The sequence below is a fragment of the Diceros bicornis genome, chromosome 2 (genome assembly GCF_020826845.1).
Source record: "Diceros bicornis minor isolate mBicDic1 chromosome 2, mDicBic1.mat.cur, whole genome shotgun sequence".
In the NCBI taxonomy this organism is placed as follows: domain Eukaryota; kingdom Metazoa; phylum Chordata; class Mammalia; order Perissodactyla; family Rhinocerotidae; genus Diceros; species Diceros bicornis.
The window spans coordinates 82,923,052-82,949,506 of NC_080741.1; the positions used below are offsets into that span (position 1 = coordinate 82,923,052).

General features: G+C 38.6%; 1 protein-coding gene across 11 annotated transcripts in view; it reads left to right on the forward strand.

The window, feature by feature from the left end:
* The window catches only part of LOC131419501 (Fanconi anemia group D2 protein), a 53,533-nt gene that overhangs the window by 3,779 nt on the left and 23,299 nt on the right, over positions 1–26,455 (forward strand). For 7 of the 11 annotated variants that reach the window (XR_009223270.1, XM_058564698.1, XM_058564681.1 and 4 more), the window contains exons 4-24: positions 344–411; positions 586–689; positions 1,079–1,139; positions 2,409–2,461; positions 4,703–4,781; positions 5,695–5,819; positions 6,938–7,025; positions 8,041–8,145; positions 8,648–8,748; positions 9,127–9,235; positions 9,478–9,513; positions 12,887–13,030; positions 14,510–14,644; positions 15,848–15,979; positions 17,139–17,249; positions 21,302–21,411; positions 23,182–23,239; positions 23,892–24,011; positions 24,416–24,489; positions 24,786–24,932; positions 26,040–26,140. Coding sequence is in view for 9 of the 11 variants with exons in the window: in XM_058564698.1 (XP_058420681.1) it covers positions 344–411; positions 586–689; positions 1,079–1,139; positions 2,409–2,461; positions 4,703–4,781; positions 5,695–5,819; positions 6,938–7,025; positions 8,041–8,145; positions 8,648–8,748; positions 9,127–9,235; positions 9,478–9,513; positions 12,887–13,030; positions 14,510–14,644; positions 15,848–15,979; positions 17,139–17,249; positions 21,302–21,411; positions 23,182–23,239; positions 23,892–24,011; positions 24,416–24,489; positions 24,786–24,932; positions 26,040–26,140 (2,061 nt within the window). In the remaining 2 variants the exon portion in view is untranslated. Of the gene's footprint in view, positions 1–343; positions 412–585; positions 690–1,078; positions 1,140–2,408; positions 2,462–4,702; positions 4,782–5,694; positions 5,820–6,937; positions 7,026–8,040; positions 8,146–8,647; positions 8,749–9,126; positions 9,236–9,477; positions 9,514–12,886; positions 13,031–14,509; positions 14,645–15,847; positions 15,980–17,138; positions 17,250–21,301; positions 21,412–23,181; positions 23,240–23,670; positions 23,763–23,891; positions 24,012–24,415; positions 24,490–24,785; positions 24,933–26,039; positions 26,141–26,455 lie in introns of those variants that run through there. The other 4 variants (XM_058564713.1, XM_058564730.1, XR_009223272.1 and 1 more) reach the window with 4 other exon arrangements.

A 26,455-nucleotide genomic window follows, 5' to 3' on the forward strand; every position in this document is an offset into this window, starting at 1 on the left:
CTTTATGTTTTCTTTTGAAAAAATTAATTAATACCTAGAGAGCAATTAGATCTGTGTCAGAATAATTTCGGGAGAAATTTTATAAAACCATGGACGGCCCTGCTTTGGGGATATAGATTATTCCATTCAGCTAAGGTTATGGCATGTCTTTTGTAGAACACTTAGTAGCTATCCTCCGCAAAGCTGTCTGTTTTACTGTGGATTTAGAAGATTTGGCTCTGAAATTAGGTTGAAAGTATCTTTATTGGTTTCATCACACAGGAAACTTAGGTTTTTAGGAAAGTAGAATTGTAGTAGGAGATGGTAAAGACTCTGGTGACCAACCGTTCTTCTTTCCTCATAGCTGTGGATCAAATCATTGTCCAAAAGAAGCTCTTTCAGACTCTGAGGAAGCATCCTTCTTATCCCAATGTATGTATTTTCTCTCGGATACTTTTGCTTTTGCCAGCAGTACTCTGGAATTGGGAATTTAAAGACACTGGCGTAAAGTTGAATGGGCTAGAATGATTTTTAGCTAACCCACAGCAAATGTTGAACTAAAAATCTTGCTCTTACCCTATCTTTTTTTTTTTTAATGTCACTAAGATAATAGAAGAATTTATTAGTGGCCTGGAGTCTTACATTGAGGACCGAGACAATTTCAGGAACTGCCTTTTGTCTTGTGAGCGTCTGCAGGATGAAGAAACCAGGTGTGGAACAGAGGCATGGAGTCTTGCTGAAATTTAGCCTGTTATACTAACTGGATTGGAGGGGTGGGGCAGAATGCAATTTTTTGGAATTTTACTTTTGATTTATAGCTCTCTTTTCCTCAGAGTTTTAACCTAACCTTTAAGTTACTAAGTTGATGGTTACGAGACTAAGAACCAGAGTGTCTTCTAGAATGTGTCTTACCTGTGTTGATAGAATTTCAGCTCTCTACTTCTCCTTTAAGAACCATCTTCTCATGTTTTGTATTTCTTATCTAACAGAATAGTTTGTCTTTAAAGATTATATATTTAACCAACTTTATGGAGAAAGGATAATAAAATCCTTAAAACAAAGAAAACAAAATAGAAAACAAATATCTCTTTTTTTATAGCATGGGCGCATCTTACTCTAAGAGCCTCATTAAATTGCTTCTGGGGATTGACATATTACAGGTGAGACCGTGCCACTTTTTCTGTGAACATTTGACGGATGCAGTTTGTGGTGTGTGCCTGTAAGTGGCCAGAGCACAGGGTAGAGTGTGGTGAATGGAAGAGCTGGGGTTTGCAGGAGTTCACCATAGCCCTATTGCTGAAATGCACCTGGTGGGGCAATATCTGCATCTTTGGACTGAGCTGATTGGCCCAGTACGTATCAAAGTCTCATTTATTCCCTCAGCCTCTGATTCCTGTCTCATGAAGCTTCATCCTGTGTGCTCTGGGTACCTTGTGTATCTCTGCCGTAGTCACATCTGTGTCACCTCCCAATTAGCTTTTTAGTTGCTTATTAACTTGATTTTGCCTTTTCCTCCTCCTTTTTCTCTCTTTTAATTTATTTAGTAGACGATACATTGACATGTTTTAAACATCTCAAATTATAAAAACATATATACAATGAAAAATCTCCCTCCCACCCTGGGCTCTATTTTTCTTCCTTTCTTCTCTCCCCCCGTTAATCTTCCCACACTCTTATCTCTTTCTTTTCATTGGAAATCTTGAGTATAATTTAATTATCTTAAATCTAAGAGACCTCATGTTCCTCTGAAGAGAAATCTTCTTTTCTTGCAAACTATTTAATAATCTTTTAAAGTCTGCATTTAATGCATTAACAGTTGTCATATTTAATATTTTTGATTATCTGATTATTTTAATATTGACTTGATAGTCATTTTGCAATTTTTCAGAATACAAATTATTGATAAGTCTTTTCATTCCAACAGCTTATTTTTATTTATTTATGTATTTTGTGTGTGTGTGTGTGTGTGAGGAAGATCAGCCCTGAGCTAACATCCATTCTAATCCTCCTCTTTTTGCTGAGGAAGACCAGCTCTGAGCTAACATCTATTGCCAGTCCTCCTCCTTTTTTCCCCCAAAGCCCCAGTAGATAGTTGTATGTCATAGTTGCACATCCTTCTAGTTGCTGTATGTGGGACGCCGCCTCAGCATGGCCGGAGAAGGGGTGCGTCGGTGCGCGCCCAGGGTGTGAACCCCGGGCCGCCAGTAGCGGAGTGCGCGCACTTAACTGCTAAACCACGGGGCTGGCCTCCCAACAGCTTATATTCAAAATATTGGTAGCATTCACGTGGACATTGTTCTAATAAGAAGATTTCAATTGTAGCAGAATTTTTCCTCCAAGAGCTCTTGTTGGAGAGACTTATGGCTAATTATACACTTCTGTTGTGTATCTTGACACCATCTCCTAACTTCCTATGTCTTCTTTTTTAGCCTGCCATTATCAAAACCTTATTTGAAAAGTTGCCAGAATTTCTTTTTGAAAAGTAAGTGGAGTTATTTTAGAATACTCAAAGTACCCTCGTGAACTTAAGTTTCTCTCTGAAAAGATTGCTCTGAAACATCCTTGGTTTCTCTGCAAGTCATATTTATCATGATGCCAGATTCTTAAGTGACTCCTAAAATTTCACTGGGGTGTCTTTCTTTGAAATCTTATCTATATGACTACATATTCCTGGAAGAATACACAATAAGCTGGTAATTGTGGTTGTCTCCAAGGAGGGGAGCCAATTAGCTTGAGTCAGATATTCTCTGAATACTGTTCTTTACGTTTTCAATTTTATAGTTTTCAATTTTATATATTTTAAAAAATAACTAAGAAAAAAATGAACAGCTTAATAGAAAAGTAGAAAAAGGGCATGAACAGACACTTCACAAAGAAGAAATACAAGTGCATCAAACATTTTTTTAAAATGGTCAATTTCATTGATAAAGACATAAATTTAAAACAATAAATACATTTTTTCCACTCTCAAAGGATCTTTTTTTTTTCCCCCCCGAGTAGATGAGGCCTTGAGCTAACATCCATGCCAGTCCTCCTCTTTTTGCTGAGGAAGACTGGCCCTGAGCCATCATCCATGCCCATCTTCCTCCACTTTATGTGGGATGCCGCCACAGCATGGCCTGACAAGCGGTGCGTTGGTGCACGCCCGGGATCCGAACCCGGGCCACCAGCAGCGGAGCACGCGCCCTTAACCACGACGCCACGGGGCTGGCCCAGGATCTTTTTTTTGAGTGTAATGAATAGGCACACCATACATCGCTGATGAACATATAAATCAGCTCATTATTCTGAAGGGCAGTAGGTTGTGAGTATCAAAACCTTAGATTTTACATGCTCTTTAATGCTCAACCATGTCTCCTAATTTATCCTAAGGTAATAACTCTGAATGAAAACAGTATTGAATAAGATTACTGTTTAAAATAAGAAAAAATTGTAAACAACTGAGATGTTCAACTATAGGAGATGGGTTAAGTAAATTAGGTACATCCCCGCAATGGAATATCATGTGGACGTTAAATATTATAAAGACTACTTAGTACCATATATTAATTGAAAAAAAATTCAGGCTACAAATTAGTATTTACAGTTCAGCCCAGTATTCTGTTAAAAAACAAAGATACTTGCATACGCATAGATACATATACATATGTGTATTAATAGTGGACATCTCTGAGTGACAGGGTTATAGGTCGTTTTTATTTTCTCTCTCTCTCTCTTTTTTTTTTTGCTGAGTAAGATTCACCCTGAGCTAACATCTGTTGCTAATCTTCCTCTTTTTTTGCTTGAGGAAGATTAGCCCTGAGCTAACATCCATGCCAGTCTTCCTCTATTTTGTATGTGGGTTGCCACCACAGCATGGCTGACGAGTGGTGTAGGTCCACACCCAGGATCCAAAACTGCGAACCCGGGCTGCTGAAGCAGAGCGCATGGAACTTTAACTACTACACCACGGGACTGGCCCCAATTTTCTCCTGTTTAATCTGTGTCTTTTCAGGGTCTTGTATGTGATAATAATAAACTTGAAGATTTATCCTTAAAAATTGGTGCTTTGCCTGAATAGCTCACATACATGCTTTATGTCTTGACTAAGTCTTTTTCAGCAGTTAAATTTGTAGTAAAGAAACACCAAGAGTGCTATCAAGAAGAAGACCTGGAGGTGGTCCAAACTTTAGACATAGGAGGTTGGGAGGAAGGCAGAGAATATCATTTTGGGGGAAATAATAATAACTGAGCCAACATTTCTTCATCCATAAATGGTTTTCAATATTTTCACGAACAATCTAATTCGACCTTCTATGTTTCCATAACACAATATGCTTGCCTTTTTCAGTACTTACCACATTGATGTAATTAGTTTTTTACCTTTTTAAAATATTCATCTTATTCAATTTGTTAAAGTTTATTACCTTTATTTATATTTAATTGTTTACATTATTACTAAGACGTACTCTCCAGACCTTTCTTCCTCTCTTTCTAAACCCTTCCCCAGATGTAGCCACTGTTAACAGTTTAGTGCCTTTTCTTCCAGACGTTTCTCAACGTATCTAAGCATGTCTCATGCTTTTCTTGTGTTACCTGTGTGTCTAGCACAGTGCACAGTGCATAGTAAGTGTTCAGTAAATAAATGTTAATTGAATGGCTGAAATGTTTTATGCAGTATTAATGCTTGCTGTTGTGTAACTCCGAAAGGCTAAGTTCCTTGTCTTCTATTCTAACGTTTCAGAGTGAACAGTGATGGAATCAGCATGCCTCGACTCATCATCAATCAACTGAAATGGCTTGACAGAGTTGTGGATGGCAAGGTAGGCTTTGGGACTTTTTCTGTCTCTTCGATTTGGAGAGTGTGTTTTCCACACTTAACAACCAAACTTTCGGAATTTGCAAGGTTTTTTTTTCCTTTCTAAACAGAAAATTCACATTTTTCTATCCATCCTTTAGCTTTTTTCAGCTCATAATTTGAGAATCATGGATATTTCACCCTTTAAATTTCTCCGAAAAAAGTTTATCTAATTATGATGACTAGATATCATTTATTAAATAAATTGAGTATTTGGAAAGAAATTCATTAATTTTTCAAAGTACAGAGATTACTATATTTTATTTCTCAAAAGTGGTGAAATCCAAAACCATCCTTTTTCACTGCAAATGTTTAAATTTGATTACATATTGAGGAAAATTTCAGGAAGTTTTTGCAATTATGTGATTTGTTATTAAGCACATTGGGAAGATTGAATCTGTTTTGAGCCTGGTGCTTACGAACCATTTCTTTTCAGAGTTCTTTAATTCATTCTACTAATTTTTGTCAGACATTCCAGGGCCAAATCTTTATTTGGAAGAACATAAGTTTTGGAGTCTCTCTGGGCTGGAATTTTGAGTCTGCCACTTATTAATTGTGTGTCCTTGAGCAACACGTATCCTCACATTTTAAAAATGGAAATTCTCACACAAACTTCATAGAGTTGTGAAGATGAAATGAAATAAAGTATATAACAGACCTATTAGATAACCTATCATCCACCCTGCCTTTTTTTTTCTATATATCATTACATGTATGAAAATTTCTGGGCCATTTACCTCTGAATTTAGGCTTTGAGCTTAAGTGTGTGTAGTTGTCATATTGTACACGAAATAATTCTAGCTCTCCATTTTGTGAGTAGAAAGTCTTTCTCTATTCTGGGTAATGTGCTACAATTCTAATAGTCTCCTCCACTGCAGGATCTCACCACCAAGATCATGCAGCTGATCAGTATTGCTCCCCTGTACCTGCAGCATGACTTCGTCACCAGCCTACCTGAGATCCTGGGGGATTCCCAGCATGCTGATGTGGGGAAAGAACTCAGGTGGGTAAGCACCTTGTCACCATCCAACTCTGGGAGCCTTATCACTGCAGTATGAAAAGAGTAGTAATAATGTGTTCCTTTTTATATAAAAGAGGATGACACCTACCTTCCATGAGTAGGGTATGGGATTTGACTTGTTTTTCTAATAATCAGTATATATTTGAGTAGACCTGTCTACTTTCTTTTAAATGGTATAGCTGTTGCGAATATGAAGTCTGGCTTAGGATTAGGTATATAAATTTGGTCTGTGGAGACTGAAACATGATCCCTTTGTTTCCTTAGCATTTCCTCCACCCAAGGGGTCCTCTGTCATGACTGCACATCCAAATCATTTTTGGAGCTTATTAAACACCTATATTCTTTGGTCTCTAAAAGAGTCATTCTAATGCACATAGCTGCATCAGACCCATTTCTGAGATCCACTGCTTACTATCATTTACGTGAAAAATAGTAATTGGTAGGGCAGTAGTTAAGGGGAGAACAGTATCCCTATGTAATAATGTTTCTGTTTTAATGCAACTTCTTGCTTATCCTAGAAGTAGTTAAAAAAAATTCAGTTGTAATACTTCCTTTTCTATAGTTGTCTGCAAAGCTACCTCCAAAAATGTCCAGTGATTTGTTGCATTTGTGCTTTTGGGCAGAACGCTCCCTCTGGGTATAGCACTGTACCATCCACTTTGCATGCTTAATTCCAGCTTGTCCTTTTGTATAGCCTTCTCTTAGAATTCATCACTGTCCTTCTCTACTCTGTGCTCCTGTAGCACCCTGTACATGCATCTGTCATACCTATCACACTTCCTTGTAATTGCTGTAGGTTTTCTTTTCCCTTTCCCAGGAAGGATATGAACCAAACTCAATAGTGTTTACCTCTGGTGGGAGGTAAGGGGATGGCGAGGCAGGGCTTCTTGTTTCTACTCTGTTTGTTGTTTGAATTTTTTATAATGAGTGTGTATTTTTTTAAAATCAAAACAGTTCTCAATGAAACATACTATAAACAGAAATTTAAAGGGAACTAAGTATATCCTCTCTTCCCATACTCTAACGAGTGATTTTCAAGTCGTTATCTGCCAAGCTCTGTTAAAAGTTGCACAACTCTTTTCTTTTTCCACCATTCACAGTGACCTTCTAACAGAGAATACTTTACTAACGGTTCCAATCCTGGATGTCCTTTCCAGCCTCCGACTTGATCCAAAGCTCCTGTCTAAGGTAGGAAGGACTCTCCTCTCCAGAAACAGAGCCAGCTTTCTCACCTCCCAGAACCAATGTCGGTCAGCCATTGTCTTGGAGCCCTCTTATGTAATAAAAATTTCATTTTGAAACAATATTGAATGACATTTGATCTCTTTTTTTCTTTTCAATGAGTTTCATATGCCATACCATAATCAATTTGCTGCTCTGTTTTTAAGCAATAAGTTTTAGTAGAAATCTTCTATATTGCCTGAATATTTACAAACTGCTTCCCAGAGGAATAACAGTTTTTTGTGCCTCCCTCTAGTGAGTGGAAAATTCAGGCCGCAAAATGTGAGATAATAATGCTTTAACATTTATCACCTGTCTGTTTTTTTTGCTTGTTTTTTTTTAAATTTTATTTATTTATTTTTTCCCCCAAAGCCCCAGCAGATAGTTGTAGGTCATAGCTGCACATCCTTCTAGTTGCTGTATGTGGGACACGACCTCAGCATGGCCGGAGAAGCGGTACATCAGTGCGCACCCGGGATCGAACCCTGGGCCACCAGCAGCGGAGCGCGCGCACTTAACCGCTAAGCCACGGGGCCGGCCCATATCACCTGTTTTTTGTTTTTTTTTTTTAAGATTTTATTTATTTATTTATTTTTCCCCCCAAAGCCCCAGTAGATAGTTGTAGGTCATAGCTGCACATCCTTCCAGTTGATGTACGTGGGACGCGGCCTCAGCATGGCGGGAGAAGCGGTGCGTCGGTGCGCGCCCGGGATCCGAACCCGGGCCGCCAGCAGCGGAGCGCACGCACTTAACTGCTAAGCCATGGGGCCAGCCCTCACCTGTCTGTTTTTGAAGACACTGTGGTGTTAACAATGGAAAGCTTGTAATTTGGAAAAAAATAAAACAAGGTGTTTTTCTTCCTAAATTACAAGTGAGAAAACTGAGTAAGAGAAGTAATTTTTCTAATTTTACCTAACAAGTCAGTACTAGGTTGAGGTATTAACATGAAAATATTTAAGGTTTTCATGCTTTTTATCTTTAGGTCCGCCAGTTGATGATGGGGAAGCTGTCATCTGTCAGATTGGATGATTTACCTGTGATAATCAAGTTCATTCTTCATTCTGTAACAACCACGGATGCACTTGAGGTACTCTATTATTTCCCAATAAACACCAATAGGGTGCTCGATCCTAGAGAGTACAGAGAATAGCAATGGTGCCCTTGTGAAACTCAGCAATTAAAAAAAGACTATCCTGGATGAGGATGCATCAAGATAAATTATTTAAATTAATAGGTTCCAATTGCTCGTCTTTCTCCAAACTAATTAATAATGCTGATTAATCCAGATAGTATTCAGGAGAGACAGTGGAGCTACTAGCCAGATTTATTGTTCTGTGTAAGCTGCTTCAGGTTATATTTGCTATTTTAGTGTAATACCTCAAGGAATTCTGGAATTTTGAAGGGCGTGACGTACTATACTTGAATTAGCTAGTTTATCAACTCTGTTTTTCAAAATACCCTGTCTAACATTTAATAATAATTCTTAGTCAGTCTTTCAGGAGATTGTTATGGTTCTCCTGTTGAGAGAATGGACTGTGCCTATCCACTATGAATGAACAGAACACATAGCTAATATCTATTTTCCACAGGTAATTTCTGAGCTTCGGGAGCAGTTGGATCTGCAGCATTGTATTTTGCCGTCACAGTTGCAGGCTTTCCAAAGCAGGTTGAAAAATAAAGAACAAAGAAGGTATAAGCTCATAGACAGTTTCCACCCTTTTTCTCAAATAGGCAAGAAAAGTTTTGCGACATTTATCCTAAAGCCAGGACAGTAGATCTTAATACCAACCTCAAATAATGGTAGTAGTGTTACACTCATGTAATACTGTATAGTTTTTCAAATCATATATATGTATGTATGAATATATGTGTGTGTGTGTGTGTGTGTGTGTGTGTGTGTGTGTATTCTCTTGGCTATTCAGATACTGCAGTACAAGTTTATTAGCCATTTTACACATGAAGCTGTGACTTGTTCCAAGGCACGTGGCTGGTAAACAGGAACCCAGATCTTACAGGTTTCTCTCCATTAAGTGGGAGAATGATTTTTTTTCCCTCTGCTACTTTGTAGTTCTTCAGGAAATCAAGAAAACAGCGGTCAGGACTGTGTTATTCTTCTCTTTGATGTAATAAAGTCAGCTGTTAGATATGAGAAAACCATTTCAGAAGCCTGGATTAAGGTGAGTGAGATCTTTGGAACTTTGAACATTAAGGAGGAAATGGGTGGCAGTCAGTGACAGATGTGTAAGTAAAGGCAGGTTGAAATAAAACTCTTAAAAGTCAATCAAGTAGAAATGATAGATGATGGTTAGATGCCCAGGTGGGCAGGTTGGTTCTCAAATAAGAGAACAGGGCATCCTGAATAAGGTGAAAAGTGTTCTACTTATGTGTTGTAATATTTTTGTGACCCTTGTTTTTCCAGGCAATTGAAAACACTGCCTCAGGGTCTGAACACAAGGTAATGTTCATGTAATGTGAATTTTAAGTATTGCAGGCTTAAAATTAGTGATATTGGCTAGTTTTTGTTCGTGCTTTCTTTCTCTCACTCTCTCCAGACATCCCTTCTGTGCCTTCTACTCTAATAAACATTAGCTGTCTGGGGAAGCTGATCTGAGGGTGACTTGCCAGATGGTCTTCCCTACTCATTCTGGCAATAAAATAAGTCTAAAATATCTATAAGGAGAAATAGTCACACTCCAAACAAGCACAGTGAGCCGCGTTCCCGGGGAGGAGGAGGTGAAGCTAGAGTCACCGGGCACGGGCCAGGTCCCTGTGTCTGTCTCATTGCCCTTCCTCCCACCAGATAGAATTGTCGAGATGATGTCCTTCCGTGTTTTACTTTCCTTTGCCCATGTAGACCTGACCAGAGTGAACCATAAACAGTCCATCCACTGTCAAGGTGATGATACTAAATCTATCTTAATTCTGGAAATATTTTCTCCTATCAAGAAGCCAGATGACCGAGTTTCTTGTGTACTGATTGGTTCCTTCTCAGGATTTTTCTTTAGTTGGCATCTGTTTTGTTTTGTGGGGTTTTCATTAGTTGGATTATCCAATTGTTGGATGACTGTTTTAAAAGTTTTTATGATATTGAATAAAACAATGAAAACCTCAATTTTTTATGGGGGGAAAAAATCAAAATACCCTAACACAACTTTTTATTTTGCATAACCCTTGGCCACCTGCATACCTATTTTTACGGATTTGTAATCATTATATAAATATGATTTTGTATTCTGATTTTGTTCTTTTGACATTATGTCATAAACATTTTGCATGCTTCTGTATTGTCTTTTTTTTTTTTTTGTGAGGAAGATCAGCCCTGAGCTAACATCCATGCTAATCCTCCTCTTTTTGCTGAGGAGGACTGGCTCTGAGCTAACATCTATTGCCAATCCTCCTCCTTTTTTTCCCCAAAGCCCCAGTAGATAGTTGTATGTCATAGTTACACATCCTTCTAGTTGCTGTATGTGGGACGCGGCCTCAGCATGGCTGGAGAAGCGGTGCGTCGGTGCACACCCGGGATCTGAACCCGGGCCGCCAGTAACGGAGCGCGTGCACTTAACCGCTGAGCCATGGGGTCGGCCCAGTATTGTCATTTTTAATAGCTGTATTCTCTTCTGTTACAATGATTCTCAATTTTGGTGTCTAAATGAGTGGAACCTTCAATGAAGGGATGTCTCAAGTAATTTGTTTTTGTTTTTTGTTTTAATTACAACATCTAACCTTTAAAATATCTTTTTTTATTTAGGTATAATTGACATATAACATTATATTAGTTTCAGGTGTGCAATGTAGTGATTGGATACTTGTATATATTGTGAAATGATCACCACAATAAGTCTAGTCAACATCTGTCACCACACATAAGTATAAATTTTTTTTTTCTGGTGATAAGAACTTTGAAGATCTGTTCTCTTAGCAACTTTCAAATATGCAGTACAATATTATTATGTATAGTCACCATGCTGTACATTACATCCCCATGACTTATTTTATAACTGGAAATTTATACCTTTTGACTCCCTTCACCCATTTCACCCACCCCATACTCCCCACCTCTGGCAACCAGCAATCTGTTCTCTATATTTATGAGCTTGGTTTTTTGTTTATTCATTTTTTTAGATTCCACATGTAAGTGAGATCATATGGTATTTGTCTTTCTCTGTCTGACTTATTTCACTTAACATAATGCCCTCAAGGTCCATTCGTGTTGTTGCAAATGGCAAGACTTCATTCTTTTTTTATGGCTGAATAACATTCCATTATATGTATATACCATGTACATGATTTATATTGTAAATAATATAAACTGTTATTTACTGTAAAATAATGCTATTTTTTTACATTGTAAAAAATACAATGCCTATTGTAAATAATGCTGCAATGAACATGGGGTACAGATATCTTTTTGAATTAGTGTTTTCATTTTCTTCAGATAAGTACCCAGAAATGGAATTGCTGGATCATATGATAGTTCTATTTTTAGTTTTTTGAGGAACCTCCATACTGTTTTCCATAGTGGCTGCACCAATTTACGTTCCCACCGACAATGCACAAGGGTTCCCTTTTCTCTACATCCTCACTAACACTTGTAATTTCTTGTCTTTTTGATAATAGTCATTCTAACAGGTGTGAGGTGATATCTCATTGTGGTTTTGATTTGCATTTCCCTGATGATTAGTGATGTTGAGCATCTTTTTATCTACCTGTTGGCCATCTGTATGTCGTCTTTGGAGAAATGTCTGTTAAGTTCCTCTACCCATTTTGTAATTGGATTGTTTGGTTTTTTTGCTATTGAGTTGTATGAGTTCCAAGTAATTTGTTTTTTTCTTTTTTGTCATGCTTGTCCTTTTTTTAAAAAAACATGGGTAATAAAGATAGTTGGAGAGAAAAAAACCCACAAGGAATCTAAAAATATAAAAAATAAAGTTTCTCCACACCATTCTTCATGGATAATCATTCTTCCAGATTTTTTCCTATTCATATACAAATTGTATGTGTGTGTGAGTACAGGCATGCTCACTCATATACTTACACATATGTGTACTTGCTTATTGCGTTTACTAAAGTAGGATCTTATTATGATTCTTGTCTTTCAGGTTGTTTTTTTTTTTTTTACTTCACAATATGTCATGAATGTCTTTGTCAAAAAATATAGTCTAGATAATTTTTTTTTTAATGTTTTTTTTAAGTCACAATGCTTTTTGGTTTTTTTTTTGTGAGGAAGATCAGCCCTGAGCTAACATCCGTGCCCATCTTCCTCTACTTTATATGGGACGCTGCCACAGCATGGCTCGACAAGCAGTGCGTCGGTGCAGGCCCGGGATCCAAACCGGCGAACCCTGGGCCACTGCAGCGGAGCTCGCACACTTAACCGCTTGCGCCACCTGCCTGACTCCTGGATCATTCTTTTTAATGGCTTTACAATATTCCAAAAGTGACTATCATAATTTATTGAACCTTTTGCATATTGACAGGCATTTACAATCTCTCCGACTTTTCACAAAGTGATTTTACTACTCATAATGAAAATATATACTGGAGTTTGCAAGTCATTTAATGTGTTTCTTTAATAAATGTGAAGATATTCAAAGTTATTTCTGTAATAATTTCACTTTCACTTGTATTCCAGTGCTTTCTTAAAAGATACCAGTGGTTAATAATTGTGGTACTTTATTTCTCTGAAAAATATTTCTGGGTTTTGTGAAAATGTAGGTCCTCCTGTGGGAGTGTTTTAATGGGAAAAAGTTGAGAGCTGCTGTTTCATTGTAGTAAGTGTACTGATTTATTAAACTGTTTTCCTGTTGTTGCATATTTATTGCCAATAGGTTTTTGACCTGACGATGCTTCTCATCATCTACAGCACAAACACTCAGACAAAGAAGTACATTGAAAAGGTGCTAAGAAATAAGATTCGATCAGGCTGCTTTCAAGAACAGCTGCTACAGAGTACCTTCTGTATTCATTACTTGGTAAGTGTCAGAGAATCAGAAAACATTAGTCTGAAAGTTATAAACAGGTCATTTTAACCTTTCCCACCCAGCAAGGGAATCTTGACAACACCAGCTTTGCTGGGTGTTGGTGGTGTTTTACAGGGAGCTCAGTATATTTCAAAACATAGTAGGATTATTAGTTACCTTGATTGAGATATTATGATGTTAATAAAACCAATCTAAGATTGATTTTCATCTTTTTTTTAGCAAAAAGGTCACAAAATTGGTTTATGTTGAGCTTAGACTCAAACCCCAAATTATTTTTTATAGTAAATGTTTTAATTCAGGTCTTCTAATTACATACTCATGTAACTTGATTTTTAACTTAAAATGGAAAGCTTTACAACTCCCATATAAAATTCCATCTTGTTTGTTTGAACCCGTTAAGACTTTTGAATTTTAATTTTACATTAGTCATTTTAGTTGTCTAGCTGTCTGCAATCTGCAGCTTTGACAAACTTGCCTTCTGTATCCTGTTCTAAGTAGTTTTTAGAAGCCCTGAGCATAGCAGGACCAGAAGAATGCTAGTGGAGACATAATTATGCATCTTGAACCATCACTATTTGGCCATTCAATGCTGTGACCCTTAGGTGACCATTCCTGTTGAAATATAAACCATTAAATTGGTGTTTTGTAAGCTAGGAATGGTGTTTTTCAGGTGAATATTCAGGACATTAATGGTGTATACCCCCTTAGAAAACTGGGTAGACTAGTGGTTTGGGGCTTGGCTTAGAAACTAATGAGAATATGTAGTTGGATCTTAAGATTTTATATTCAAGAATAGATTTAATGTTTGTATTATTTTATCTTGCAGTCCTTTCTGTGCTTATTTTTGGCAATCATATATGTTTTAGGCTGTAATTTTCCAGAGGGCAGAAACTATATATAATTTTTTATTGCATTTTCCTCAATAAAGCGTTATACCCAGTTCAATGCTTAATTGAAGTTTTTTTTTATTGTAATGATATTAGTAAAGAACCTGGACTTAATAAATGTTATTTACTCTGTGTCCATTAACGTCCATCTACTGCCTTATTAATCTTCTTTAAAAGAAATCAGTGTAATTAGCATTGAACCTTATAGACTGATTTCAAATCATGACCAAGGCAGAAAGGGCCTAGTGTATCCCCAGGGAGGCAATATGATTAGGAAATTGAGATTTAGAAGATCTGGAGTCTAGTCCTAAATTGGGCAGATAGGAACGTGCCAATATTAGGCTTGTAATTTAACTTCTTCAAGCTTCATGGTGAATTATTATTCATATATTGAATTCCATTGATCCTGAGAGAAAACTCAGAATGATTAAGGATTATTCTGAGTAAACAAAGATTAAAGTTCCTTAAGTTAAAATGAGAGTTGATGAGGAGAACTCCCACATTCCAAAAGGGTTAGCAACTCTGGGTGCTGTAATAACTAAGTTTCTCCTACAGCTTTTCTCTCTCCTCTTCCCCCGTCAAGGTTCTTAAGGATGTTTTTCTGTCCATTCTGTCGCTGGCTCAGAGTTTCCTGCACTCCCTAGACCAGAGTATAGTTTTGTTTGGCAGTCTCCTGTACAAATATGCATTTAAGTTTTTTGACACTTACTGTCAGCAGGTATGTTGAAATATTTATTTTGGAAAGGAGGGAACATGAAGAAGGAAAGAAATGCAATTCCAAGTGGCTTGATGTGATCTGATGTTTATTTCTTGTTGGTTTATTTCTTGTTGAAGGAGAAAGAACTCTGAACTGGGAGTTGGGAAAGTGTAGTTCTAGTCCTAGTCTCAATAAAATGAAGAGACTGGACTGGAGGATCTAACTCTGTGTTTTGAGCTCTAAAATTCTGAGTCTAAAACAGGTCTAGATCCAGTCTTCTTCAAATAAATTTTGGCTTAAAGGGCTGGGGTTATCAGGCAGTTTTCATAGTACAGGAATGGCAGTTTTAAAATTCAGCTGTAAATAATCAACTGCCAGTTGATCCTGGAGTTGTTCTTTAGAAAAAGGTGTGGTGAAAAACAAATAAAGGAGAAATGCCAGAGGGCCTAACCCTATTCTCATGAACGTGAGACACAGAATTTAATAACACTTCCAGAGAGGGAGGGCTGTACTGGTGGAAAGTGATTATGAAAACAAAGAATAAAGTGTCTTATTTTGTATTTGTTATATATGCTATACCTGTTATTAATAGTGGTAAAATGCATCTGAATGGAACTTTTAAAAATGAAGACAAAATTTAAAGCAGAGCAATAGATTCAGCTGGTATGAGCTAGCTACTGCAATTGAGAAGACCCTATGACTTGGTATGGAGAGCAGTATAAAGGAAAGGGCAATGGTGTCTAAGACTTTTTTTGGAACCACCTTAATGTCTGAGAGACACTATCATGACTTATGTTTGCTTGAAACATGCAAGTCTAACCTATAAAACCCTTTAAAACCTTTAGCTCCTTAAGTGCCGTCTTTTCAATAAATTTCAGCAGATTAAGTTCAAGCACAACTTAAAGGGTAATATTTAACCCATATGAGAAAAAGAAAGAGAAAGACTAGACTATACCAAGGAGCAAAATCAGGAGGGCTTAGATAGTGCTCACTGAAAAATCATGGGAAATAAGTCAAGACTGGATGGTAGTGTAGTTAGATTGGCGTAATCCTAAGCCTCTTGAATCCAGCATTAATGAAAACTAGATAACAGAATTAGACAATGGGATAGGGCGAGTTGGGATTTTAACCAGGTTGATTAGAATGACCTCAGGCATGTGCCCCTTTAAGATGCCCATACCATATTTTTGCTTCACACTGTCTTATTGACTCTTCTCTGTATAGGAAGTGGTTGGTGCCCTAGTGACCCATATCTGCAGTGGGAATGAAGCTGAAGTTGACACTGCCCTGGATATCCTCCTAGAGTTGGTAGCTCTAAACCTATCTGCTATGAGGCTGAATGCTGTCTTTGTGAAGGTATCTAGTCTTTCCATTGACACATAGTGAATCATTTTTCTTTCTTGCATATATCTGAGAGGTATCTGATATCTGTTAGGAACAATTTATTTTGTATTCTAGATATTGAACACTATAATTGCTAGGAGGGGTGGGAAGGAAGTGAGGTGATAGGCAAATAATAGAAAAAATAACTCATATATATATATGTATTAATTCACTCAGTAAATACTTCTTTATACCTAAGTATGTGCCAGGCTCTATTCTGGGTGCTGTGAATATAAAAGTCAATCCTTGCCTTTGATGATAGAAAGTAAGACACATAAGCAAGTCACTATAAATATTACCCAATGAATTCTGTAATAAAGATAAGTGCTATAGATACACCAGAGCAGAAATAATTAATTTGGCCTGGAAAACTAGAGAAGTCTGCAAAGAGGAGAGAACATTTGAGTGATTTGAAGGATGGAAATGATTTCATGAGAGAAGGTAGGGGAAGTACATGTCAGTGGAGGACAGTTTGAACAGAAGTATGTTGGCGCTCAAGTCCATGGTGTGCCAGGGATGACAAGTAGACTAGCATGGTTGGCAAATAAGCTATATGGTGAGGGGTGGTGGGAGGTGAGGCTGGGAAGACATAGGACAAGGCCAGATTATAAAGGGTCTTGAATACCATGTTAAAGAGGTTCAACTTTATTTTGTAGACAATAAGGAGCTTTTACAGGTTTTTAACACGGAGTTGACATAGTCAAGTCTATGTAGGCCATGTTATCCCCATATTAGGGATGAGAAAGCTGAGGCTTTGCCCAAGGTCAAAAAGTAAGTAGTTCCCGTGTGAGTCCTTCCACACCTGTAGAAAATGAATAAGGAATTCATGGAGTAGAAGCTGAGAAGGGATGCTGTGATAAGAAATAAGGTCAGAGACATAAGTTTTGGCAGAATATTGTTTTCACTAAGGAAAGAGGAAGGGTGGAGACAACAGGGAGAACTTGAAGGTATGTTAGGAAGACTAAGAGAGTATCAATCCTTGGGGCTTTGAGCATAGCTTTAGAGACCTTGAGCTTTTATGGAACAGACGCCTGGCTATCTGTGTGTATGCCTCTTATAAGGATTTTAATTTTTTGATTTAAAGGAAAAATTGTTAGTTGTTGACTCATCATTGGCATTTTTTCCCTCACAGGGCATTTTAGATTATCTAGATAACATGTCCCCTCAACAAATACGAAAACTCTTCTATATTCTCAGCACACTGGCGTTTAGCAAACCACGTGAAGCCAGCAGTCACATCCAGGTAAGAGGAAGCATGAAAGAATCTTTTAAACCTCTTTAATTGAAATTTGCTGAACAAAATCACTCCAGTCTTTGAGTAGTAGAAATAGAATACATTGCTGTACGAAGTCCCAGCATTTGTTCATTCTTTTCTTTCTTTCTTTCTTTCTTTCTTTTTTTTTTGTGAGGAAGATCAGCCGTGAGCTAACATCCATGCCAATCTTCCTGTTTCTGCTGAGGAAGACCCGCCCTGAGCCAACATCTATTGCCAATCCTCTTCCCCTTTTTCCCTGTTTCTCCCCAAGGCCCCAGTAGATAGTTGTATGTCATAGTTGCACAGCTTTCCAGTTGCTGCATGTGGGACACCGCCTCATGGCCGGACAAGCAGTGTGTCGGTGTGCGCCCAGGATCCGAACCCGGGCCGCCAGCAGCAGAGCACGTGCACCCAACCGCTAAGCCACGGGGCCGGCCCCTGTTCATTCGTTTCTTACCACAAACATTAAATGCCTAATGTGCCTGCTGAGATGGTAGGTATAATAATAGACCTTCCGCCCTCAAGGGGCTAGTCTATTAGGGTAGAAATGGGTCTGTAATCAGCTAACTATGAAACTGAGTAAGAAAAACCATTCAGGTTCTGTACTGAGGACTGTGGGGACACAGAGAATTCCCTTGTTTCCTAGGGAACATCTGCATCTAACGTGAACTTCACCTGGGCCTGCTTTCATCTGTGACGCCATTCACTGAAAGAGCCAGGCAAAGGGACTAAAATAAGAGATTAGGTTGGAATCATAATTTATGGGTCTTTTGTATCTTTAGTGCCACCCTGTGACAGTAATCCATACTGGACTGTAACTTTGAACAACCAGCACCCTTTTTTAATTAAAAAAAAAAAAAATTGGCTAGGTAATATAGACACATGGTACAAAACTGGAAAGGTATAGAAAGGTAGTGAAAAATAAGTCTCCTTCCCTCTCAGTCCTCTAGGCATCTGGTTCTCTAAAGGCAATCAGCGTTACTAATTTATAGCTTTCTGAGATGTTCTGAGCATTTACAAATTAGCTATTTACTTATATCCCGCTCCTTACCTTCTTGTTCTGCATCTTGCTTTTTTCATTTAGCAGTATATTTTGGAGATTGCTTCTCATCAGTAATATAGAGCTACGTCATTATTTTATTTTATTTTTTTATTGAGGTAACATTGGTTTATAACATTATATAAGTTTCAGGTGTACCACATTATAATTTGACATCTGTATATACTACAGCATACTCACTACCAAAAGTCTAGTTTCCATCTGTCACCATACAATTACCCATTTTGCCCTCCCCGCAACCCCCTTCCCCTCTGGTAACCACCAATCTATTGTCTGCTTTTGTGAGTTTGTTTTTTTTTTTTTTTTTTTCAATATTTCACTTAGCATAACACCCTCAAGGTCCATCGGTGTTGTCGCGCATGGCAAGATTTCATCATTTTTATGGCTGAGTAGTATTCCATGGTGTATATAGGTATACCACGTCTTCTTTATCCATTCATCCATCATTAGGCACTTAGGTTGTTTCCATATCTTGGCTATTGTACATAATGCTGCAATGAACATAGAGGTACATATATCTTTTCGAATTAGTCCTTTCCTATTCTTCAGATAAATACCCAGAAATGGAATAGCTGTATTGTATGGTAGTTCTATTCTTAATTTTTTGAGGAATCTCTATACTGTTTTCCATAGTGCCTGCACCACTTTAAATTATTTTATTTTTTAATTGTGTTAAAATATCCCTAACATAAATTTTACTATTTTAACCATTTTTAAGTGTACAATTCAGTGGCATTAAGTACACATTCACAGTGTTGTACAACCATCACCATTATCTATTTCCAGAAGTTTTTCATCATCCCAAACAGAAACTCTGTACCCATTAAGCAGTCACTCGCATTTCCCTTCCACCAGCCCCTGGTAACCTTTAATCTACTTTCTGTCTCTGAATTTGCTTATTCTAAGTTACCTCATTTAAATAGAATCATACAATATTTGTCCTTTTGTGTCTGGCATATTTCACTTAGCATGTCTTCAAGGTTCGTCCATGTTGTAGGATGTATCAGAACTTAATTTCTTTTTATGGCTGAATAATAATATTCAATTGCATGTATATACCACGTTTAGTTTATCCATTTATCCATTAATGGATGCTGGCTTTTTTCCACCTTTTGGCTACTGTACATAATGCTGCTATGAACGTTGGTGTACAAGTATCTGTTTGAGTCCCTCTTTTCGATTCTTTTGAGTATATACCGAGGAGTGGAATTGCTGAGTCATATGATGATTCTATGTTTAACATTTTGAGGAACCACCAAATTGTTTTCCACAGCAGTTGCACCATTTTACATTCCCATGAACAGCTGTGGGTTCCAATTTTTCTACATCCTCACCAACACTTATTTTCCATTTTTTAATTACAGTCATCCTACTGGATGTGAAGGAGTATCTCATGGTTTTGATTTGCATTTCCCTGGTGACTAATGATGTCGAATGTTTTATCATGTGCTTGTTGGTCATTCATATATCTTCTTTGGAAAAATGTGTATTCAAGTCTTTTACCCATTTTTTAAATGGGTTGTTTTTTGTTATTGTTGATGTGTAGGAGTTCTTTATAAATTCTGGATATTAATCCCTTACCAGATAACGTGATTTGCAAATATTTTCTCTCATTCTGTGGATTGTCTTTTCCCTCTTGATAGTGTCCTTTGATGCAGTTTTGATGAAGTCCAGTTTATCTCTTTTTTTCTTTTGTTGCCTGTGCTTTTGGTGTCATACTTAAATAAAACCATTGCCAAATCCAAAGTCATGAAGATTTTTTCCTGTGTTTTCTTCAAAGAGTTTTATAGTTTTAGCTCTTAAATTTAGATCGTTGATTCACTTGAGTTAATTTTTGTATATAGTGTAAGGTAAAGGTTCAACTTCATTTTTTGTGTGTGAGTATCCAGTTTTTTCAACACCTTTTGTTGAAAAGAATGTCTTTTCCTCATTGAATGGTCTTGGCACCTTTGGAAAATCAGTTGACCATATATACGACGGTTTATTTCTGGACTCTCTATTCTAATCCTTATATGTGCATCCTTATGCTAGTAGCACACTTTCTTATTACAGTAGCTTTGTAATAATTTTGAAATCAAGAAGTGTGAGCCCTCGTGTTCTTTTTCAAGATAGTTTTGGTTAGGGCCGGCCTCGTGGCATAGCGGTTGAGTGCACGTGCTCTGCTGCTGGCAGCCCGGGTTCAGATCGGAGCGCACCGATGAACCACTTGTCAAGCCATGCTGTGGCAGCGTCCCACATAAAGTGGGGGAAGATGGGCACGTATGTTAGCTCAGGGCCAGTCTTCCTCAGCAAAAAGAGGGGGATTGGCATGGATGTTAGCTCAGGGCTGATCTTCTTCACAAAAAGAAAAAGATAGTTTTGGTTATTTGGGGTCCCTTAAAATTCCATATGCATTTTAATATGGGGTTTTCCATTTCTGCAAAAAATGCTGTTGGGATTTTAATAAGGATTACATTGAATGTGCATATTAAGATGGTATTATCATCTTAATAATATTGTCTTCCAACCTATGAATGTGGGACATCTTTCCATTTATTTAGGTCTTTAATTTCTTTCATCAATGTTTTATAGTTTTTAGCGTACAAGTTGAATTGTTAAAAGTTAGAAAGTTAAATTGCCTCCTTGGTTAAATTTATTCCTGAGTATCTTTTTCTATTTCATTATTTGAACAGCCAATGATATTATGATAATTCGAGCAGCTGTAACAATGATAACAATAATAGCTGTTATTATTCAATGTCTACCATGGGCCAGGCACTGTTCTAGAAATTTTTTGTAATTTGTGTCTGATCCTTACAAAACCTTTCCCATTTTATAGATGAAAAAAATTGAGACTCAGAGAGATGAAATGCCTTGCCAAAGGCCACACAGTTAATAAATGATAGAACCCTTGCTGTTCTAGGTTTTGTGGCTCTGATATTCGTAGGCTCTTTTGCTATACAATTTCAGCATCTTCATCTTTGTCATTGTCTCCTTGCAGGATGACATGCACTTGGTGATACGAAAACAGCTCTCTAGCACCATATTCAAGTACAAGCTCGTTGGTATTATTGGTGCTGTCACCATGGCTGGCATCATGACGGCTGACAGGTATGCATGGAAATTCTGACTTCTGTGGCTCGACGTCAGTTAATCAGGTTGCTGCCTTACAAAATAAAGTGTTACATTGTGTAGACATTGTTATAACAGCAGACATTAAAACGATAAGAGAAGTGAGCACATGTTTGTTGCTATTTTCCCATGTTTCCTTCTAATCTTGACTGTATATACCACATAAAATTTTTACAGAATTGTGATCATAGTAATTACAGTCTGATGGTTAAAAACTAGGGATTGCCAAGAAATAAAGTTCTAGAAATGTTTCCACAAAGGGGGAACCCTAATCCTCCTGGGATGCATTTTTCTGCATCTGCTTCTGTCCTAGGCACTAGACAATACAGGTTTCTCCATTGCTCTGTATTCCTGGCTGGGACATCATATTTGATACAAATGAAGTCTTCCTGTGGATTTTTTCCCCACTTGCACTTTGATGCCACAATTGTAGCATCTAAAGAAGCATCAGAGTTGGGGCTTGGTAAGACATTGACATTGCAAAATGACTTGGGAGTTCAGTTCATGCTCTTTAGAAATGATCTTTCAAGAATTCCTGAGACCAGGCCAGCCCTGGTGGCCTAGTAGTTAAGTTCGGTGCACTCCACTTTGGCGGCCCAGGTTTGGTACCCAGGCGCAGACCTACACCACTCGTCTGGCAGTGGCCATGCTGTGGTGGCAGCTCACATACAAAAAGAGGAAGATTGGCAGCAGATGTTAGCTCGAGGTGAATCTTCCTCAGCAAAAACAAAACAAACAAAAAAAAGAATTCCTGAGACCTCAGGAGACATCCTTAGAATCAGCATTAGTAATCTGTAGAGGCTGCATAGTGTACTAGTTAAGAGTTTGTTCTCTGTAGCCATACTGCTTGCCTGGGTCAAATACAGGCTCCGTTATTTATTAGCTGAATGTCTTCGGGCAAGTTACTTTACCTCTCTGTGACTTTGCATTCTCATATCTGTGAAATAAAGATAATAGTATGTACTTCATAGAGTTGTTGAGAGTATTAAGTGGTTAGAAAAATGCCCAGTGCTTGCTCTTATGATTATTACTAATTTAGTGTGCATTTAAAAAAAAATCTAAATTAGGGGCCGGCCCCATGGCAGAGTGGTTAAGTGCACGCGCTTCACTGCTGGCAGCCTGGATTCAGATCCCAGGCGTGCACTGACACACCGCTTGTCGGGCCATGCTGTGGCAGCGTCCCACACAAAGTGGAGGAAGATTGGCACAGATGTTAGCTCAGGGCCAGTCTTCCTCAGCAAAAAGAGGAGGGTTGGTGTGGGTGTTAGCTCAGCGCTGATCTTCCTCAAAAAAAATAATAAAAAAATTAATTAATTAAAAAATCTCAGTTAGCCATCATTTACTCTTTTTGTGTGTGAGGAAGATTAGCCCTGAGCCAACATCCGTTGCCAATCCTCCTCTTTTTGCTGAGGAAGGTTGGCCCTGGGCTAACATCCGTGCCCATCTTCCTTTACTTTATATGGGATGCCGCCACAGCATGGCTTGACAAGCGGTGCATTGGTCCACACCCGAGATCCGAACCTGAGAACCCTGGGCCGCTGAAGCGGAGCACACGAACTTAATGACTACGGCACCAGGCCAGCCCAGCCATTTACTCTAATCCACATTTTGTATGGCCTAAATAAATATTCCTCTGTACCTTTGTGCACTTTTATCTCCACTTCCATCCCAGGGAAGGCAAGATTCTTAAACTTATTGCCAGCTGTTACAAAATATTATAAAAGTGAAGCTAAAATTCCTTGTTTTTAGTAGATCTTTCAGTTTGACCCAAGAGGGAGCCGCCCTGAGCAATGAACAGTGCACACAGGTGAGTTCTTGTAATGTGGTCAGTACACGTGTGAGTAACTGAGGAGTAAGGCTGCTGGTCACTGTCAGTTGACCAGAAAGAGTGCTTTGTTTTTCAAAATATGTTTTCCTAAACTTGTAGCTTTTGCAATTTGTACCACCCTTGTGGCACTTAGAATCTACTGGCTTGTGTTGCATTTATTTCTGTATCTGTCTAATCTCCCTAATTAAATTGCAAATTCCTAGAGAGCGAGAAAGGTGGGCCATGTTAGAAGAATAGCAGATTAACTGGAGCTTAGGGACAAGTAAGTATATAACTGGAGAGTTGGAGATAAGGCTAGTTCAGGAGATAGAAAACAGAGGATCAAGACATTTTGATTTAATTTTTTATGCAGAGGTAGTCCTTAAGGGGTTTTTTAGCACCGAAATGGCATAATCCAAGCTTTGCTTTAGAAAAATTAATCTGGCTGCATGTGTCTGATCGATTGGAAAGGAGATGAGATTGGAAAGAGATGGACTGATCAGGCGGCTCAGGAAAACCTCAGGTGAGAGTTAATAAGAGCTTTGCCAGTGAAATCGGAAAGAGAAAAACTTGCTACTGAATGGAGTGAATGGTGTTCAAGAAAGGTTGGCAGCCTAAGAACTGACCCATTCTTTCTCTTCGGCTATTCCAGGTGACCTCCTTGCTGCAGTTGGTTCATTCCTGCAGTAAGCAGTCTCCTCGGGCCTCTGCACTTTATTATGATGAATTTGCCAACCTGATCCAAGAAGGAAAGCTGGCTTCAAAAGCCCTGGTAAGACCGAGTATCTTTTCTTATAGCAATGAAACATGAGGGCTGCTTTACTACAAGCCCTCTCTCTGTTGCACTGCAAAAATAGATCATCCTGTGAGCTCTTCCATAGTCTAGTTGGGAAGGTGTTCTGACTCACCCTGCCCCAGGCCTCCTTCACATAATAACAATAATAATAGTAATGATGGGGATGATGATAATGTTGTTGTTGATAGCCAGCATTTATTCTATACCAGGCACTGCATTAAGCACTTTTCATGCGTTATGTCTTTTCTACTTCATATTGTTGGTATTTCCTTTTTAGAAATGAGGACACTGAGTCTTAGAAAAGTTAATAGTTTATCTAGGGCACTACAGCAAGTACACCCTGGGCTACACAGTCTTTTTTATTTGCTTACTTCCTGCAGGAATGGGTTGGGCAGACCATCTTTAATGATTTCCAAGATGCCTTTGTGGTAGACTTATGTGTTGTTCCAGAAGGGTAAGTACTGTTTACCCACTGACTTGATTGCACCGGTGAAGACATTGTGTCAATTATGTCAATAGCTGGTACAGACATCAGAATGCCCTTGACCTCAGCCAAGGCTAGCCTACTTCCACAGCTTCTTTCCTCCCAACCCCAACACCCCCAGCTCCAAAATTGCTAAAAGGTTCCCCACTTGTTCTTTCTGTTTCTCATTTCTCCTCATAATAGGGGAGATTGTTTTGTTCTAGTGGTTTCCACTGTAGACTTGCATACCCTTGAATTGGGGATCAGATTCTGGGTTCTCTCCACAGTGACTGTCCATTTCCCGTGAAAGCTCTCTATGGACTAGAAGAATACAATAGTCGTGATGGGATCGCCATCAACCTCCTGCCACTGTTGTTCTCCCAGGACTTTGCAAGAGATGGGGGTAGAATGACCTCACAGGAATCAGACCAAAAGTCAGTACACTTTTTCCTTTCTAAAACCTCTGTTGGCGTTTTGAATATTTACAGGGAATTCCACAGTTCTTGCAATCTGTGGGGAACTTGTTTGAAAAGGATTTCTCCCAAGACGGGTGGTATTTGGAGGCATTAGCGAGAATGGGGCAGATTCCTTGTTTTTTCTTGGATCCTGGGGTTGGGATTTGCATTGCCTCATGCCAGCCAACAGATATTCTGCGAGGCTATTTTTGTTTCTGTTTCTTTCTCCCTCCCATGTACATATTTGTCTACCTCTGCCACTTTCCCTCCTTCCATCTTATCTCCACTTCTCCTAACACATGAACATTCACTCTACTCACCTTCCGCCTTCCTCCAATTCAGTCCATTATTTATTTGCTGAGCATCCATTAAGTTCCTTGTCATATGTTCTTTTTTTTTTTTTTTTTGGTGAGGAAGATAACATCCATGCCAATCCTCCTCTTTTTGCTGAGGAAGACCAGCCCTGAGCTAACATCTATTGCCAATCCTCCTCCTTTTTCTCCCCAAAGCCCCAGTAGATAGTTGTATGACATAGTTGCACATCCTTCTAGTTGCTGTATGTGGGATGCCGCCTCAGCATGGCTGGAGAAGCCGTGCGTCGGTGCACACCCAGGATCCGAACCCGGGCCGGCAGTAGCGGAGCGCGCGCACTTAACCGCTAAGCCACAGGGCCAGCCCCTGTCATATGTTCTTAAAAGTAGACAGGGGGCTGGTCCGGTAGCATAGTGGTTAAGTTTGTGCGTTCCGCTTCAGCCCGGGGTTCGCCAGTTTGGATCCTGGGTACGGACCTACTCACTGCTCATCAAGGCAAGCTGAGGCGGCATCCCACGTAGAAGAACTAGCAGAACCTACAATTAGGATATACAACTATGTACTGAGGCTTTGGGGAGAAAAAAAGAAAAAGAGGAAGATTGGCAACAGATGTTAGCTCAGGGCCAATCTCTCCCACACACCCCCCCAAAAAAAGTAGACATTTATTTTGGACAAAACTCCTTGATTATAAGTTTGGGCTCCCTATAAACGTGGACTAATATGCCTATAATATGCCTATAAAGCGTGATCCAGAAATGAATTTTTCCTTCCCAGATTGGTGTCTCCACTGTGCCTGGCTCCCTATTTCCGGTTACTGAGACTTTGTGTGGAGAGACAACATAATGGAAACTTGGAGGAGATTGATGGTTTATTAGGTATAGCATGAAATTATCAGATCCTTTCCTCTTTGTATCCTTTCTTTGCTAAACTTAGGGAAGCGGCAGACCAGTACATGGTATGTGTGGGAAGGAATTTTCTAACTTCACAGAGTAGCATAGCAGTAATAATGGAATTCCAAAGACAAAATAATACATACAGATTCCCATCATATTAACAAATCAATTGTTATCATAGTTCCATGTTGCTTTATGGTCTTTGCCTCTATAATTGTTGCAAAGACTTCTTAATTATATTTGTTGACTGCTGCATAGAATGGAATTATTTTTGAGACTAATCAAAGCTTGAACTTC